The 18,241-nt window shown below is 41.9% G+C and overlaps 1 protein-coding gene across 1 annotated transcript in view; it reads left to right on the forward strand.

Annotated features, from left to right (window-relative positions):
• The first annotated feature begins 11,883 nt into the window (after positions 1-11,883).
• MRPS9 (mitochondrial ribosomal protein S9) overlaps positions 11,884-18,241 on the forward strand; it is a 30,640-nt gene continuing 24,282 nt past the window's right edge. Inside the window, exons 1-2 of the mRNA XM_066984684.1 lie at positions 11,884-12,216; positions 16,914-17,093. Coding sequence (XP_066840785.1) covers positions 11,899-12,216; positions 16,914-17,093 — 498 coding nt within the window. The 5' untranslated portion in view covers positions 11,884-11,898. The remainder of the gene's footprint in view (positions 12,217-16,913; positions 17,094-18,241) is intronic.

Raw genomic sequence — 18,241 nt, forward strand, 5'->3', positions numbered from 1 at the left:
ATGAAAAATGTGCTTGTATTTTAAAATGTTTTGACCAACCAAAAGAAAGACAGATAGTAAATGGTTTGAAAAGAAACAATTCAAATTAAATGGATCAATTTTCAAACGTCAACTGCATTACAGTACTTTTTGACTCATTTTGAGCATATGACTCTCGTGCTGCTGCTTTAAATCATAAACTGAGGATAAGGGAGACTAAGTATATTGACTACAAAATCCAGAATCTTTTTAGAAGTCTTTTGCCAAGGGATAAAAGAGATCTGATGATACTGGTAAATGTAATGAATCCAGAGTACACCTTGAAAAACGAAGTAGTGTCTTCCAAAGGCATGTAAACTATAGTTGAAACAATTCTACTGAGCCCATCAGTGAGATCCATTGGCTATGGTGTGCCAAACATTTAGACAATAGGTATAATATGTGTTTTTCCCTTCTAATAATGTTAGAGATTTTGAAAATATTTTCAAATGTACAGCTGGTAATTCTTAAACACTCCTGACTGTTAGTCCTGTTCTGTCTTGTGGTTTATGCAGTTTGAAAATATAGCTCAGGTAATGGAGAAAGGCATGGCAACAAAGAATGTAAAGGACTGTAAGAAAAGCTCTTTCCTGGTGGCAATTTGGTATAGCAATAATAACTTAATTGTTAAATGTAAGGCCACAGCTCTGACTGGAATGGAGAGAGCACTAAGAAAAACCCTTAATAAGGTTTTGAAATAAGAGTTTCTGATATGAGATAAATTAATACCTCTTTTTCAAGGAGAAGAAAAAGAAGAAGAAATTAATTAAACATTACATCTCTAAAAAGCACCAATCCTTAACACATTGGTTTTCTGATATTTTGTTTTGGGAATCTCTTAATTTTTTTTTTCAGCAGAGGTGTGGATACAGCTCTTTACAGCTCCTCCTTTAGGCCAGCTTGTTCAGATGTCTAGAGTAGGGTTCAAAGGGTCTTCAAAAAGCATGTACATATCTTTGAAGTGTAAATCAGTTGTTTAATGTCCATCACACACAAAGGTAGCTAGGATTTAACATCTAAGCATTACTGTGCTTGACACACTGACAAGGCATCTGAAGACTCTTTGCTGGCCAGGCAGGCATCAGTCATGGGTGGAATCTCCAGGGCTCCTGGGAACGGTCCCTCAGCAGAGCTGCTATCATCTACCACCCAGTCAACGTCTCTGGCCTGAAAAAAATGTAATGAATTGGTCCTGGAAATGCTTAGGACCCGGTTTTGGGGGTCTATGTCATTTAATACTGTGCCATTGACGGTAAAAGCTTTGTTCACCAGGTGAGGAGGTCTTTAAATAAACATGGAGCAGAATCTTGCCCTTGGTTCAGTTCTAAAAAGAATTTCAAGAGAGCAGAACCCCCTCATTTTTGCCATATATTCAGCCAATTATTCTCTGCCTTCTTTGTTGGTATCTGTTTTTCCCAGAGGAGAAAACTGTTCTTCAGCTTCTGTTCACAATTCAGATTCTTCAGACGCAAAAAATGCCCTGCTATTTATGTTTAATTTTGCTATAATCCTTGACTGTACATTTCCATTATTTTGCTTTCTTGACCTTAAACTTAACTTCTGAAGGTTTCTAAATTTTACATGTTTCTTAATACCATATTCACTGCCAGTAACTGCAATGTAATTACTCAGTGATAGTCACAAGCTGTTCTAAACATTGCAACAGCTAAAACACATACATTGCCATCATCTAGAGCTAATACTTGAACATGTACTTCTACAGATGATTGCAAAGAAGGTTGGAGAATCAGTGAGGGTCCTCTAATGAGTGAGCAGAAGACTCACTCAGATATGTCGATCCATTTTGCCAGATCTGTTCTACTCCTGGAACAGAGGAGCCAAATATTTCACATCTGATTTACACTGTGAACATGAGATGAAAATTTGCTTTCTCTTAAGAATTTCAAACAATTCCAATTTTGTGCATCAAATGATTATATTAATCTGACAAAAAATCTGAAGAAAAATGTATGTTTGCAAACATTCCCTAAATAATTAGAGGGTGCTTGACTATCATATGCTGTCAGAATGTAAAAACCCATTTCAACAAACCCACATAAACAGTTAAAAATAACAATGAAACTACATATCATTTGCAGAAAATTCAAACAAAGAGAAAGAAAACAAATTTTGTTTTCCCAGGCCTGGTCCTCCTTTGTAAGGCCAACTGCTTGCAGGCTACCAAAAGGTGTTCAAAAAGTGACCAGAGTATAGAAATAGTATCCTGAGTGTAGAAATAGTTTACCAAATAATTCACCATGTCATTTCATGCTCTCCGTTGTATGGCCCATTGGATGAAATGGCATTGTGACAAAGCACCTCACCAGAGAGTTTTCTTATTTCTAAGTATAGTACACATCTGTATTTCTTAAAACACTCCATCAGCTTGAACAAGAGATATTATCAGGTAAAGATGAAGAAATAGCCTTGATGAGATAGGAAGGAAAATGTTCATATCAAGACAAGAACAGCCCTATCAAAAAAAGTGGTGAGAAAAGGATAGGTACAGACATGTAAGGAACATTTCTGCCTGCTGTGTCTCTCAGCCTTCTATCCAGATATCAAGAGAAAGTACTACTAATATAGAAGAAATAGCCAAATGCTTAACCATGAAAGAACTGTAAATACTATTCACAGGAGTAAAGTTACTCATTTGCTTGAGCATTTTCAGAATCAGACAGTTTATGACAAAGGCATCAAAAGGCCTTTGCCAGTGCAAATCAGCACCTTGGCATGGAGTACATAAATAATGCTGTAATGGTTTGAGGAGGACGGAAGAAAGGTGGATCTTTGTTTGTTTGTAGGTAGTTTTGTTGTTTTTTTTTTTCTTTTCATTTTTGAGCTTCAGTCATTTACTGCATTTGATTAATGTAATCACAGAAGATAAAGGATAAATCCTACTTCAGACTATTCTCCTTGAGCTCTCTCCTAAGTGGCATCTGCACGGAGCCACAAAACTGCCTGAGGTCTGCTAGTGCAGTGATTTCTTGGAATCAGCATTACATCTGGGACAGAAAGCCTCTCAGGCTCCTTCTTCAGCTCACCCTTTTCCACTTATGGAAATGTTTTTTTATAGCAAGTGTTAGAATTTTCCTGCGAAGAGTGACAACACTACTAGTTTGTCAGGAAAGCACTTGTAAAATCAAAAGTAACCTTTCTTATCATTCTATTGTTTAGTCGTTAACATAAGTGGTGAATTTGCCTCTGGTGAAACTGAAGTCCTGCTCTTAATGGCTTCTGGTCCCAGGACTGCTGAACACTCCAGGGAAAGTAGTCATTGTTAGTTCTCCTGTTGTAGCAGAATATAAATCTTAGGAAAATGAACGTATAAAAGCCATTTAGACAGGATCTGATCAGTGTCATAACTGCCATGGACTGAGGCAAATCAGATTAATAAGGTCAAGCCAGTCTGTGGGCAGGATCAGTAAGTTATGGAGCTGTCCCTGAAGTATGTGCAAGGGTGAAATGCCAAATGATGTGATCTTTTGTGATCAAGTTAGGCTTGCCTTCAAGTTCTGATTCAGTGCTAGATTTATAGGAATGTAGAGGAATGTGTGCTGATAGCAGAGTCCCACAGAAATAGAAAACAAAAGCAAAGAAAAATGTCTATCCCATTGATCCCAAGAAAGGAGTTTCACATAGTTGACTTCCCTTCCCTTTTATTTTCAGTGCTTAAAATTATTATTATTATTATTTTTAATTTTGAATAGCATCATATTTTTCTTGAAAACTCCACTCTAGATTTTTTTCTGAAGATTCCTTGCATAAGAAGCTTATATTTCTTTACACATTTGCTCAGAACCTGTAGACCCCCAGCGGAAACTCTTGATGAAACTCCTGCTTGATTTTGTTATTTTTAGTCTAATCAGAAGAGTGGAAAACCAGCAATCACAGCCCGCTTAGTAAGGGACAGTGGAGTCCTCTCCCAGGAGATATTTAACAAGCATTTTCATGTTGCTTTGCTTTTATTTAAGTAAAGTGAAATGGTTTAATGTGATTTGTTTTAACCATATTTTATACCTAAGTACAGTTTGACCTTTGCATGTAGCTTTATAAATGACTGGGAAGACTTGGCCAAAGAGACAAAATGTCTGGCATCCTTTCGAATAAGCCAGAGCCTACTTACCTCTGCAAGGTTCAGGATAATTTGCTGCCAGCCAACCATGTTCAGCTGGGTTGTGACAGCACGTTATAAATGACACAAGACTTGTGCCATCAACATGCAAGTAGATTGGTCGGTCTGTGACTATGCTCACAGAAGTTGCAGAATCCTTTCTCTTTTCCCCGAAACCCTGAAAACTTTCTCTCCCCTGTTTTGCCTCCTCTTTTGAAAGAGAGCTACCATAATCCGAGAAGTACAGTTGCTTGCTGCAGATGTTCAGATTTAGGCTGACGTACAGTATTGGCTTCTCACATGTGAGGAGGTGATGATTCAGGCAGTTTCTACTGATACTTATAATGATCTCAGTTATGAGTGTTATTTCATGAGTTAGCTCCAGACTGCATCATTTGCCCTCTTAAGCTGAAGGTGCCGAGCAACTTTAGTTAAAGAGGGCAGAGTAAGAGATGTCAAAACAGAGCCTGCCCTTCCACCTGCGAGTGACTTCCACCTCTGTGCCTGCACCCTGCATGAATTTCACCTCCAAAGTGACCAACAGAAGATTATTGTGGACTAAGCTCTTCTTGTGTTGCAGAAATAAATACGGGAAGCATCTTTTCCGGGTGTCCTTCTGGCTGGCTCCTCAGGTGCTGGCACCCACAGCGTAGACTGCAGGTAGTGCCTCATTGGTGTAAGAACAGAGAAGCTAGAAAGAGCCAGCAGTTCTTTTACCAGAACATCTGGGGAGACATCTGTATTATATTAGATACTTGCTTTTGCTGGACACTCTATAGCATTCATATTCTAAAATAAAGTACCTAAAACATTATAGCAGGTATAAAAACATTATTTATTATCACATTTAGTTATTTTATCATGAAAGAAAGCAAATGATCCCAAAGTTTTTAAATAGCTTCAATACAGTCACATGAATTGATATTTTCTGGAAAGAGATCTGCAGCAGGAAACTGGCCAGATTATTTTCATTATTATTTGAATATAGCAGTCAGAAAGTAATATCAGTACTTGGTGCTTTTTTTCTTCTTCCCTAATCCAGATTCAATTTGTCATTCTCCTTTCTTGTTATCTCTGTGAAAGATGTTTCATATGTATTTCTTTAGACTTTCAGTGGAAGCCCTGATGACTCAGAAGCTTCTGCTGCTGCTGCTGTTTTAAAACCTGAAATCTTTAAGTGATACTTTCTTGGGCTTCATTACTTCACAGATTTGTCCAAAGCTTGTTAAAATACTTGTAAAGCTTCATTTTCAGCTCTGACTTGGCCAGTACTTTGGTCATCATTCTCATTTTGAGAAGAAGAAGAGATTTAATTCTCCCTGAATAACCACTTTAGCCTCTTTTGAGCATCTCCAAGAAGCATGGAAAATGTTACATGCTGTATTTGCCAGTTCCCAAGCGCCAAAAATACTCCAAAGATAAAGAATGAACAGCTTTCTTTTCTGATACTCACTGAAAAGGTGAGGCTTATGCTTTCTTCTTCTGGAGGAACCCAGGGAAGACCAATACAACACCCATCTTCTGCACAATTTCAGGTGACACCATTTCCTTCTGTAAAAGATAAAGGACTTCTGGAAAAGGCACCTTCTGGAAAAGCAACAACCATGACCCCTTGTTCTAAAGCCTGGTTCTACTGGAAGCTCCTGGCAGAGTGCATGAATACATCAGAAGAGCAGATTTTCCCTGCCTTGTCATGTGCAGGTGGCATCTTCTCCCTCCAACCTTGAGCTGCTGAAGGTGGCCCAGAGAACACTCGTGTTGTTTTGTGACTTCTCAGTTCCTGTTCAGCTTTCAGCAGGTGAATGCAGTCTCCTGCCAGATTAGTTTGTGGACAAGGTGACCATGTCCTCAACAACCCGACCTCCTCCACAGGAGTAACTCGGTGCCTACAGTGCTCCATGGGGTAGATAGCACTTGGGCATCAACTGTCTGCTGCTCCGTGCCTGCACCCTGCATGGATTTCAATCCATCAGGAAAGATGTGAGACCACAGTAAGGAGAATCCCAGCCTTAAAATCAAGACGGAGCTTGCAGCCTGGCAAAGATATATATATATATATGGAGTTCCCAACCTCAAATAGCATCCCTAAACTGCACACAGACAAATTCCTCACATCATCCCAGGAGGGCATAATTTAAGAGGTATTTTCTGGTTATCTTGTGAGGTAGGCAGGACTTAACAGTGTCTGCCCCCTATCTGTAAGTGAATCTTGGGAAGCATATACAATTTGAGAAATCACTGCTTTCTCCCATTTATTCTGAATATATGTACGTCTCCAGTACTTAGAAAAATCAATAATGGAAAGTTTATAAATCTGAGAAGGTTCAGTAATGGGAAGAGCAATAAATTTCCTTCTGTGTGATGAAGAGATAAAATTACAACTGCTCTGTATATGGGCGAGGGAGATTATTTGTATTTCTGGTTCCATTTGGGGCTGTTCCAGCCAGCATCACTGCTCAGGGAAGGAGGCTCTAAAATCAGCACCGATGTGACTCAATCAAGGTCACTTGGTCGCTGGGCCAGTGCTAAGCCCTCCTTTATTTAGCTGTACAGATGCAGCTTATGGATCTAATGTCAGCTCTGACTCCGAGCTGCTTCTAGGATCAGTAGTGACATTAGTCTAATTATACAGGGATAAAAAGTCTGATGCAAAACCAAGTCGAAAGCATAGCTCTGAGTGATTCTATTATTGAAATACTGAATCAGCAATAGCAACAGTGATAAACATATGGAGGCAAAGCGTATGGTAGACAAATGACAAAGACACGTTACATAGTCTAAAAGCACTTGCCAACTAAAAATAGGCCCAGACACTGCATTTGGATCTCTTTGGGCTGACTCTGGCATCCATTTGGAATAAAACTGTCTTCAGATGCCTCCAAATTACATCCATACAAGTTCTCTTTCCTTCTGAGAACTGTTTGTAAATTCAATGGGGGTTACTCGAGCACATAAATTATGGTAGAGCTGGAACATAACGCTACGGGAAAGAACACTCCCCAGAAAGCTTTGCAGTGCTCAAAGATACACATCAGCTGTGTGTGTCTGTGTGTGGTGTGTGGAGGGAAAATAAAAAGGACACCAGCACTCGTACTGTGAAGATGAAACAGATGTGGGGCTGTGATCCAAAGTGCACTGAAGTCAGTGGGATTTGGGTACCACCTTCCTCCAGGAAGAAGGAAAGCTGTCTGAAGGAGAAACCAGAGGGCACTGCTTCACAAGCACAGATCTCTGGTGGTGTCACCTCTCCTGTTTTCGTGCTCACTCCAAACCCCTCTCACAACAACATGAAATATGATCCATCTGTACTCAGTGTTTTCACGTAAATTTGTTTTATTTTTATATTCAATAAATACCGTTGGAATAATGATTCTTGAAGCCTCTCTCACAACAGACTTGATTGACAGCCCCCTAAGTGCTGTGCCTTTTATAGCATAACATAATTGACAACCCTTAGGTAGCTAGCATATGCAGTCTACAAAATGGAGTGTGCTCAGTCCACGTTTGGAGAAATCTAGGTACAATGAAATAGCTGTTCTTATTATTCATTTTTTAAAAGTAAAATTAATGTGTTTGCATTTAAGAAAGCATGACTTCTGGATATATCAGCCTCAAGCTTTTCAATAGTGATGAAAAAAAATCAATGCAAAACAATTTCAATGTCAAAAAGCACACACATGCCATAAAATATTGAGAAATTACTTAACTGGAACAGAGTTAAAATACCGCTGAATTATTTGCATTTTTAACGTGCATTTTGTTTTTTTGTTTTTTTGTTTTTTTTTCAAACACATACCAATCAGCTTCAGAAATACGAAGTTTTTTGTCAAGCCACCCTTCTCCAGTGCTTTCCCTAGCCAAAACCTCAAGCTGTTGTTGAATTCCAGTTGACTGGACTTGGGTTTTCCTGAACTTCTCTGGCTCTAAAGAGAAATCAGAAGCTGCCCCTGGCTAAGATCTGAGGAATACTCTCGGCACGTGGATGCTCTGTCTCTGCCACCCAACTGCTTGGTCCCTGGACGAGCACTGGTGTTTGGTGCCCATTCTGGTACAGGTGTCCCAGAACTTCAGCCAAAATACTCACAGACTAATGAAGAAAAGCACAGGTGAAAGAGAAGAGGAAATAGTTTCTAAGAAAAACTTTGGTTCAGAAATTAAGAGCAAATCTACTCTTTTATTTCTGTATAGCAGAAGTGAAAACACTAAAAAATTCAGACATCTCTTCAGAAGTGGATTTAGACTGTACTATCCTGAGAAGTCTTAATTCGCCTACAACAATTTCTTTGGTCTTCTGATTCATCGAGTCCCACTGTCTCTGCTGCACATTAGCTCTTTCCATTGTGTGACAGCAGATCCTGCTACGTCCTCCATGAATGCATGCCCTCTTCTCCTGCATACGTTTCTTGTGTGTCTAAGCCTAAGACTCTACCTTTGGCTCATTGCAGGTCTGGAGACTGTATCAGGGAAGTATCCCAGTATATTTTCCTCGTCTTTCTACTCTTCCATCTACCATTGACCACTGCTAGAGTGAAGCTCAATGACCTTAGGTCTGACCCAGTACTGCCATCCTTGCTACCTTCTGTCTGCATTTGTGGGGCAGGGAGATGAAACTTAGTATGCTTTTTTACCCTGATTTTTACCATGTATGTCACTATCACATGGATACCCGTTCCTCCAGCAGGTAGTATTCACATTATCCATGCCGGTAACCTGTACGTAGGCTAGCTTCAAACCCCATCTCTGATTACAAAAGGACACCCCAAATCTTACTGTAAGACTGTCTGAATGTGGGCTGGTAATGTAAGCAATCAGCATATTTGGACTGAAGCACAGCCTCAGGTCTGCACTGCAGAATTTGCATACACTACAGATGTGCCCCTCAGGCTGTCCCCTGACCCACGTACATGCTACGCTCAGCCTGGTTTCCTTATTTTGTATTCAGTGACTTTTCGTTTCAGAAATCTCAAGCCTTGCACAGAAATGCCAGTTTTCTGAGTCTCAGGCTGTCCCTGAAAGACAGACTCCAAAGCTCCTGTTATCCCCAATTATATCCTAACCCTCATTATCTAGTCTCAAAACAAAAGCAGGTAATGCGCTGCACACAGCAGTTCCCAGTTGTGTGATCGTGTAGAGCACAATTAACAAGTTTATGCCAGTATATGGGTAATAAGGGTCACATTTGAACAAGTTCCCAGAGTCGAGCATTGCCCAGCTGGGCTCAAAAGGACATTCCTGCCACACATAAGACTGAAGATCTACAAGGGCTTAGCGAAGCATCAGGACAGTTTGCACGGATTGGGTATAGCATATACAATCTGCCAACTAAATACAGAGATAGAAAAAGAAGCCCTTTGGAATTAGTCTTGGGTAAGTAGATTAAACATGGTTTTCTTGCATTTTTCCTAAAGTCTGTCTTAATAAACTTTTGACAGAGGGGTGGGGATGCAGGAGTCAAGCATGCAAATAACATCCACTGATTTTTATCTTAATTTGGCTTGTGCTAAAACGTGATTTTGGGCTGGTAAATGCAGACTCATGTCATCTGAGCTGAAGTGGGAACCCTTCCAGCAGAAGGAATCCCGCTGGAATATGTGAACCGTGCCCACCACAAGAGCCCATTTCCTTCAAAGCATCCCAAGAAATAACTACACTCTCTTGCATTTAGGTGTATGATCAGTCTAGAAACTGGTGATAACCCAGGCATCTCTGGAGAAATGTCTTCCAGGGACAAGCAAGTCCTTGGCAGTACCTGAATCAAGGGGTTTCAAAACAAATTGTGAAAAAAAAAATCTTCTATCTTGAGGGGTTAGCAATTAATTTGTAAGAACTGACCACTTGGAAAATCCATGAGAGACAAAACATGGTCCTTGTCATTAAATATTGGACTCCACATATATCGAGCACTTCATTTATGTAATGAACTGTTCTTCATTTGTGAAAACGATTTTACAACCTCAGACTAAAACCATGGATGGTATACAGACTCCCGTATCCTTGAAAACATGCTCTGGACTGCAGTAGCATTTGGCTTTATTTCACAGCGGGCACAGGAGTAAATAGGCTTAAGGAGTGGAGGGAGTTGGATTGACATCAACCAGCTTCCGAGTGCAAGCAGCCAATATTGTATAGGCAGCCCTGCTCCTCGGATTTAATTGACAATTAATTGTATGTGGAGAATGAAAGCAGCTCACTCCAGCGGCACTTTGCTTCTAGACAGCTGGCAGCGGTGAGAGGTGACGTTTGTTTGGCACGGTGAGGACTGAGGAACTCCTCCATGCTGAGCAAAGCCAAGCAAGGGGGCAATAGGTGGCGGATGAGACTTGCTGTTGACCTCCAAGAGGCTGCAGCACCTTTGGCTTTCTCTACCCTTCAGCACTGCTGGCTCCTCCAGGAGCACGAGTAGGACCGTGACCCTAACCTGATCCACTTTTATTCTCTTTTGGAGAAACAGCTGCTAAACAGGCACAATCCCTACACACCATGTGCATGAAAGCCGGATGCTGTTTGTTCTCAGGGCTTGGTCAGGTGTGTGCGAAACAGAGACGTTTCACCACTTCCCTACAGTGCAGGATTCATTGCAGTCACTTACACGTATCCGTGTCGATAAAAACACTGATGGTTTCATTTTCACTGTTGGTAACCTTCGGAATAAATACCTATCCAGCCGGCTTCTCCTTGACCTCCCTGCATGGGTGATTGCCCTTGCCCATTTCCAGTTTTCTTACACCCCCTTTTAAATCCCAGGAAGGAAATCATACTTACAATTGAACGGGAGGAAGCAAAGGCCACCAGTGAAAAGGTGAAAAGAAAAACAAACCTGGAAAAGCTGAGATTTCCTTCCATTGTCCTCTCATATAACAAGTGCTTTTAAAGAGAAGGCCCCCAAAAGTCTAGAGTATATATATATATATATTTTTTTTTTTGAATTAAAAAAATAATTATTTTCCACTTTTCCTGTGGCACAAAACACTACTGACAAAATCCAATCACCTCTAGGGGTATTTCCACATAATATTTTCATTATTTCCACAAGTTTTATACCATAAAACTTGTGGAAATAATGAACACCCTCTCAAACCCTCAAGGTTCAGCATCCAGATTAAAGCCACCTTGGAAGGTGACAGTATCCATCCCAAACCCCCACTCAGCAAGACCACTGTGATACCTCTAAAAAAGGGCATTTTTTACTTAAACAAAAACTCAAGGTGAGGGTGAAAAAAACACATTTTTTAACTGCTCCCAAGAGCAGTGGGGTCGCACCAGACTCGCTGCAACTTCCAGGTGAAACAGGTCTGGAGTCATAAAACTAGAAAACAAATGCACAAAAAACACTTTATGATATTTATTTGAAGAGCAGAGGTTGATTGTTACATTTGTTTCAATGACGTCTGTCGTAGTTGTACCATGTATCAGGTTTAGTTTGTTAATCACCAAATCATAGCATATTTTGAGTTGGAAGGGACCCCCAAGGACCATCAAGTCCAACTCCTGGCTCCACACAGGACCACCCAAAAACCAGACCATATGTCTGAGAGCGGTGTCCAAATGCTTCTGGAACTCCACCAGGCTTGGTGCTGTGACCCCTGCCCTGGGGAGCCTGTCCCAGTGCCCGACCACCCTCTGGGTGCAGAACCTTTCCCTAACCCCCAGCCTGACCCTCCCCTGTCCCAGCTCCGTGCCGTTCCCTCGGGTCCTGTCGCTGTCCCCAGAGAGCAGAGCTCAGCGCCTGCCCCTCCGCTCCCCTCGTGAGGGAGCTGCAGGCCGCCATGAGGCCCCCCTCGGCCTGCTCTGCTCGGGGCTGCGCACACCAAAGGCCCTCAGCCGCCCCCCTGACACCTCCACGTCCCTCCCGCTCTGCCCTTGCCCAGCGTAGGGCAGCGCCATCACTGCCCGCCCTCATCGCGACGCACCGCGCAGGCGCGGCTCCGGCCCTGCCCGCCAATCGGGGGCGCCGGGCCTTCCTCGGGCCGTGCGGTGCCGAGCCGGGAGCCGCGGTGATGGCGGCGGCCATGAGGCGCCTGCTGCGGGCGGGCGGCCGGCGGGGCGCCGCGCTGGTGGTGGCGGCGGGCGGGGCGCGCTCGCAGGTGAGAGCCGGGCCGGGCCCTTCCCGGGGGTGTGCGGGGATTGCCCGCGTGATTTGAGAGGTGCTGGTGTTCAGTAGGTTGCCGCGTAATTAAAAAGCTCGGCTGCTGTGCGTGCAGGGGCGCTGGGCACGCGCGTCATTAAGCAGAGGGCGCAAGGGGCGGGCTGGTAGCGGTCAGGTCACGGCACAGCGCGGCGTGGGGAGGGCTGGGGGTCTGCCCGGTGGCTGAACAGACAGAAGTAAAGGGAAGGTAGTGCTGGGGGGGGCAGTTTGAGCGTTTGTGTTGTCTGTTTGTAGATAGGCTTTGTGTATTACGGATGGAGAGCAGTCAGAAATGCACGAAGTGAAGTTGCCCGAGGAAGGAGGAAAAAGCTGGAAATGTTCAAGCACTTGATCGTAGTTCTCTGTTGGAAGAGTTTGGGTGGCTTTGGTTAGCCTACGTCAAAGGTATAATTGACAGGGACATAGCTTTCCTGAGCAGGCACCTGCTTGAGTTTGAACCAAAAACTCTGTATCATAAATGAGAAAATGACCTCAAAAGAGAGGCAACTTATAGGGTAGGGCTGCTTGGGGCCTCCAGAGATCGCCGGTCTGCTTTCTGGCCCAAAGATGGGATCAGTACCGGAGCCCGGAGCTGTAAACAAACCATCCCATCCATAAATGTCTGAACTAAAGGGTGTGAAAGGAACTAAGGGGAGGCATGGCCCAGGAAACTTGAGAGGCTCTTCTTCTCATCCAGTGTCGCTAACCCACAGAACAGTCTGATGAGGGTGTTATGAGCGCTGAACATTTGTGCGAGTACAAAAAGCAGCTTACAAAACTCAGAAGAAAGTTCCACTGAGGACTGTCAAAACCAAGATATCAACACGTCTGTGAACTGCTGGTTGTTAGAAGTGTCCTGGAAAAAGTATTACTCTTTTCTGTCTTACCCTTGTGGCTCAGCTACTGGCTGCTGTTGGGAATGGAAAACTGATACACCCTTCTTCTGACCTGCTAGAGCCATTTCTTATGTTAAACGCTTGACTGTCTTTTCCATTAGGGAACTGCTTTATGGTGTCTCTCTTAAAAATTCCTTGCTGTAATGTATTCATTAAACTGTTTCCCCAACTATGATAGACAAAAGTATTTGTGGTTCTGTTTTTTTTTTTTTTTAATTTTCAAGCTTGTCATGTTAAGAGTGGAAATGACAAGGGCACTGTAATTCCATTTCCCTTAGCTTTTACTGAACAATAGGTTTAGTCTATCCTTCTAATAAGCAAAACATGGATACTTAGTACAATTTATAAAGAAAAAGTGATCTGGCTTTGTTATTGTCTTTTGCTTCTGTTGTGATTGTATAGCTCTCTTCTCAGCAAAAATGTTTGGGGTACCTTATATGCTATTTGCATTTGATTGGGACCAGTACTGTATGTGAACCACTGTATATGTATCAATGTCAGGAAGATGATACCACTTTTCTCTGCTGCCAGAGAACACAAAACCAAAACAAGTGACCTCCATGCACTGTGTGGTTTTGGAAAAGGAGATGGTTGAAATCTGCTGGCTTAGAGCATGGAAGCAGCTTGAAAATGGTGTAGCTGCAAGCATGCCACATAAACGGGGTATCTCCTTTCACCTCTGTAGCTATGCCACGTTGTAAAACAGACAGACTTCTCTTGAATTTGAGCCTTTTGTCTCTGCTTCCCCTTTCCTTCCCTTGCAAAAGCATAGGAAGATTGATTCTTCTGTTAGTGATACGCATTGGTTTTCTGCTTGTACACCAGCGAAGCAAAATTCATGGGACAACAGTAAGCAAACAGGTCCCCTTGTTCCTTCTCGTCTTGTAATAAGTAGGCCAGTGAACTTGAAATTCTCTGAAAACAGTTGTTTTTTTCTGAGGCAACTTTTACAGAAACTGATCTTATATAAATTGACTGCCTCCCTGGAAAACAAGGATTTGCCAGACTGTTTTAATGCTAGGTTGTTTGGGGAGGGATTGATTGGGAGGGGTTAACACTCAGGAGCTGGGTCCAGAAGAGGCGGCTTTACCTTCTCCCTCTCCTGGTGGAACAACCTGTTACTTCAGGGGTGCTGTTAATGGCCATCATCACTTCTAAAATGGTGAGGCTGTTGTCTTCAGTAACGCTTCATGAAATGTGTGATAAGTAAATGCAGACCTGCGTGGTTTCCTCTAGAAAGTCGAGGAGCGGGCTTTCTTGTTTGACTGAAATGCCAGAAGCATTTGGCTGTGCTTTGCAGTTCTCGCCTCTACCACCCATGAAATAGGACTCTTATCCCAGAAGAGGTACCCAATACAATAGATATTAATTTGCATAAGAGGCTGTTTTCTAATTATGAACAGTTTGTGTGTCCAGGGACTTTTGATTAGTGACGAATTGAAACCAGGGAAGAATATGAATAGCTTGAGGGAAGAAGGACAAAAATGAGAAAATTACAATAGAAATTGACAGGAATAAGATGAAAGCAATCTTTTTAAAGTATCCTGTTTAAAGCATAGCAGACAGAAAGCAATTTTGGGCCAAGTAATAAGGAATCATATGTTCATTGACAAGAATTACATATAATTAGTTACTATTAAGACAAGCAAGACAGAAGATGAATTGAATTCTTTCCTGAGGAGTGACTGGGAGAAGAATAGGGAATATGCAGATACCTTTCTGCTTTCTAAGGAAGTCGTAAGAGCATTGTAAATAGAAATGGTGTAAATTTAAAATTTTGGTGTTTTTTGTTTGTTTTTGTTTTAATTTTTTATGCATAAATATAATCTTACAGAAAACATGAATTAAAAATAAAAAAGGAGCAAACCAGGACTAGCATTGCATGTGATGCTTATAAGCCATGGAGAACATAAAGCAACAGCAGGATCTTCTGCACCGAGTTCTTTCTGGGGGCTGTTTTTAAACCTTTTGTGGCAAATGCACATCTGTATGTTCGTGTCTTTGTGGTTGTAACCAGGCCTGAAGATTGCTGCTGTATTTATATTAGTTATATGAAGACCGTAAGTATTTTAAGCTATTCATATTAGCTTAACTAAGAGAGGTCAAGTCAAAATGCTGAGTGTGATCTGCGGACTATTTCTGTGACTCGCAGGGTGTTTAGTTGTCTCAAATGCTAGGGTTTATTCTGTCCCTCATAATAAGGCTACTAGCTATTTCTAATTACTGTAACTGTGTGGATTTTAATATTTGGCCAAAGATAGACTGAAGCTACAGCTCCAGGAGAAGCAGAGGTAATATAATAATTCACTGGAAGAAATGAAGAGGGGACTTCTCTTCTTCCTTGTCCCTCTTTCAGCTGCGTTCTCCTGTCAGCTTTGGCACTTCTCAGCGCCTTCTCTGAATCGCTTTTGCTGGCTCAGCAGAGAGCTCCCTGTTCTTGGGGAGGACACAGAAATTAGTGTTCTGCCAAGGCCAGGCAGCTGAGCTGGCTTGAGGAAGAGTCTGAGGGCCAGAGCTAGCCGTAAGTAGGTAATGGGAGTCGGGGAGAGAATGCAAGGTCTGGCGAACTGTGAGATGCTCTGCCATCTGAAACTGTGCTTCTGAACAGTGGCACGCTGAAGAGGTTCAAGATAAATGTTGTAGGGTACTCTGCGGTGAACAAAAGTTGGGATTTTTCTGATTCAGAAGGGATTCTTCTTCTGTCTTTTGCTTTTCTCTACCCCATATCCTTTTTCCTGGTGATTACTTACCACCCTCTCACCCCAGAAGGCCATGCAGATAATCAGTTCTCTGTTCAGTTTGTGGAATAATTAAACTGCGGAGAACTTTGTTAACTCTACTGTTGGAGAGACAAAATAGTGCATACTGTTGGCACTAAGCTGAAATTGGGACATTGCAGCCCTGATAGTGAAGTTCCTGTTCCCCTGTTAGAGGTCTTGATTGAAATCAGTCATCCCAGTTACTGATTGTCTTGGTAAAGAAAAAAAACTTGCCTCCCACAAACAGCAAAAGGTAAGTGTCCCCTGAGTTATGACTTCTGAGCTGGAACCCTGCTCAGCAGTAGATGCTGATGAGGATTACTCTGCTTCCTTTCCTAATCATTCTACCTGAGACAGTGAAATAGCTGAAGAAATGTTCTGGCACTGAGAAGGAAGGGGGGCTTCATAGCGTTTCCAGAGCCTTCAGCGGTGGTTGTCCACTGTGCCGTGGGATGTCGGGCACCCACATGCTTCCGAAAGCCACAAGAGAGCTGCCCTGCAGATCCTTTTCGTACTTCACTACAGGGTGCCTTTAGGTGAATGCAAAACCTCCTTATGTGCTGTTTTTTTTTTTTTGCTGTTGTTTTTTCTAAGACTGCATCTGTTGATTAGTTCTGCGTTTTGCTTTTGCTGGATGTTCCTAACATGTTACTACATATATATATGTATTATCAGAAAAATCTTGCTAAATAATAAAAAAAAAAATTAAAAGGCAGGTGCATTGCAAATATGTTCAATAAGAAGAAAAGCAATTGCCAAGATTAATCGTAATGTGCAGAAATGTTCACCTTCTAGAATGTGTTTATCTGTTTACGGGCATTAAACAATTGGAAGAAAGTGGTTTTGTGAGTATAACTGCGTTTTCTAACTTACTACAGTAATATGTTGAAGCCTGTTATAGGTATGCATGGCTTGTTTTACTATTCATTTTATTTAGGGCTCACTGTACCAAAAATACAAAATAAATCTCACATTTTTGTTGTTTTGTTTGTTTTTGTTAGACATTGAGGCTAATCTATACCACTACAGCGGCGTGGAAGAAAAATGTAGCAGCCTCAGGACCTGAAAAGTACACAGAGGCATTTATTAAAAAACAGATTGAAGAGTTCAACCTAGGAAAGAGACATTTAGCCAACATGATGGGAGAAGATCCCGAAACTTTTACCCAAGAGGATATTGATGTAAGTACAGTTGCTCTGTTGGAGAAGTAATTTACTGTAGAGTTTCAGATATTGAAAGCACTTTACTTCAGCATGAGCCCCTCAGCTCTCTGTGAATTTTAATCAAACTGTCAGAATAAGAAAGACTACTACTATACATTGCAAACACTGCAACTGTGAGTGTGAATAGAGATTCTACTCCTGCTACCAAGTGAGGTCAGACATCACAGTATAGAGCTATATACCATATCTTGCTAAAGCACAGTAGGTTCTTTTTAAAAGTACTAATGGATAATCCCCTTGATCTGAGGTTATAAGAGGCACTGTGAAGGTTTATGTAGCACTTTGAAACGTTTACCCACAATTTGACCTGCTGTGTATATTTAGGTTGGGTTTTCTTGTGTGATACTGTGGTTGCTGGTAATGCAAATTAAATTTTATAGGATGTTTTACAACTAACACTGTGACTTAGCTTAGGGATTTTAATGTAGACCTGCATTTAAGCTCATATCAGTACCTCAAAACATATTATTTTATTGCCATTCCCTCTGACAACTGACAGGTGGGTGGCCTCCTCTTTCTGTGTGTCACTTAGGCTCACGTATAGATGTGCTGTCTTTCACTTTAAAAAAAAATTTGTTTTTTTAACGTCCAACTTGTGCTTCACTTCTGTCATTTCTTTTATCACACATGAGAGGTAGTGAGGAGAAATGTCATTTGGTGACATTCAGTCTTAGGTGAAGCTGCATGAAGTCTCATAGCCGGAGCTTTTTCTGCGCAGCAGTGACACTATTACTCTAGCCATGGCAGCACAGCATAGCAGCGGGTCCCCTAGGGTTGATGTTGTATGTGCCAAAAGAGGTGTACGTGGTTTAGTTTTTTCAGGGGGTTGTTTTGATAGCATAGTTTTGTCACCTCTCTGTGGCAAACTTGTGTCAGCATAGCTGTGTCCACATGGGAGGTTGTGACAGCATGCTTATGCCAAAGAAGAACTACACCTGTAGGTGGTGATGCAGGATGATTTCAACCACATTTGACAGAGAGGCTTCAAAATGAATTTTTTAAATTTCTCTGAAAATAGATGGCAAAGTAGAGAAGAGACACAGTTAATGGCCTGCAGAGAAAAGGGCCGAAATGAGACTTGGGTCTCGACAGGCATCACGAAATCC

This window comes from Anser cygnoides, chromosome 1 (genome assembly GCF_040182565.1).
Source record: "Anser cygnoides isolate HZ-2024a breed goose chromosome 1, Taihu_goose_T2T_genome, whole genome shotgun sequence".
Lineage (NCBI taxonomy): Eukaryota > Metazoa > Chordata > Aves > Anseriformes > Anatidae > Anser > Anser cygnoides.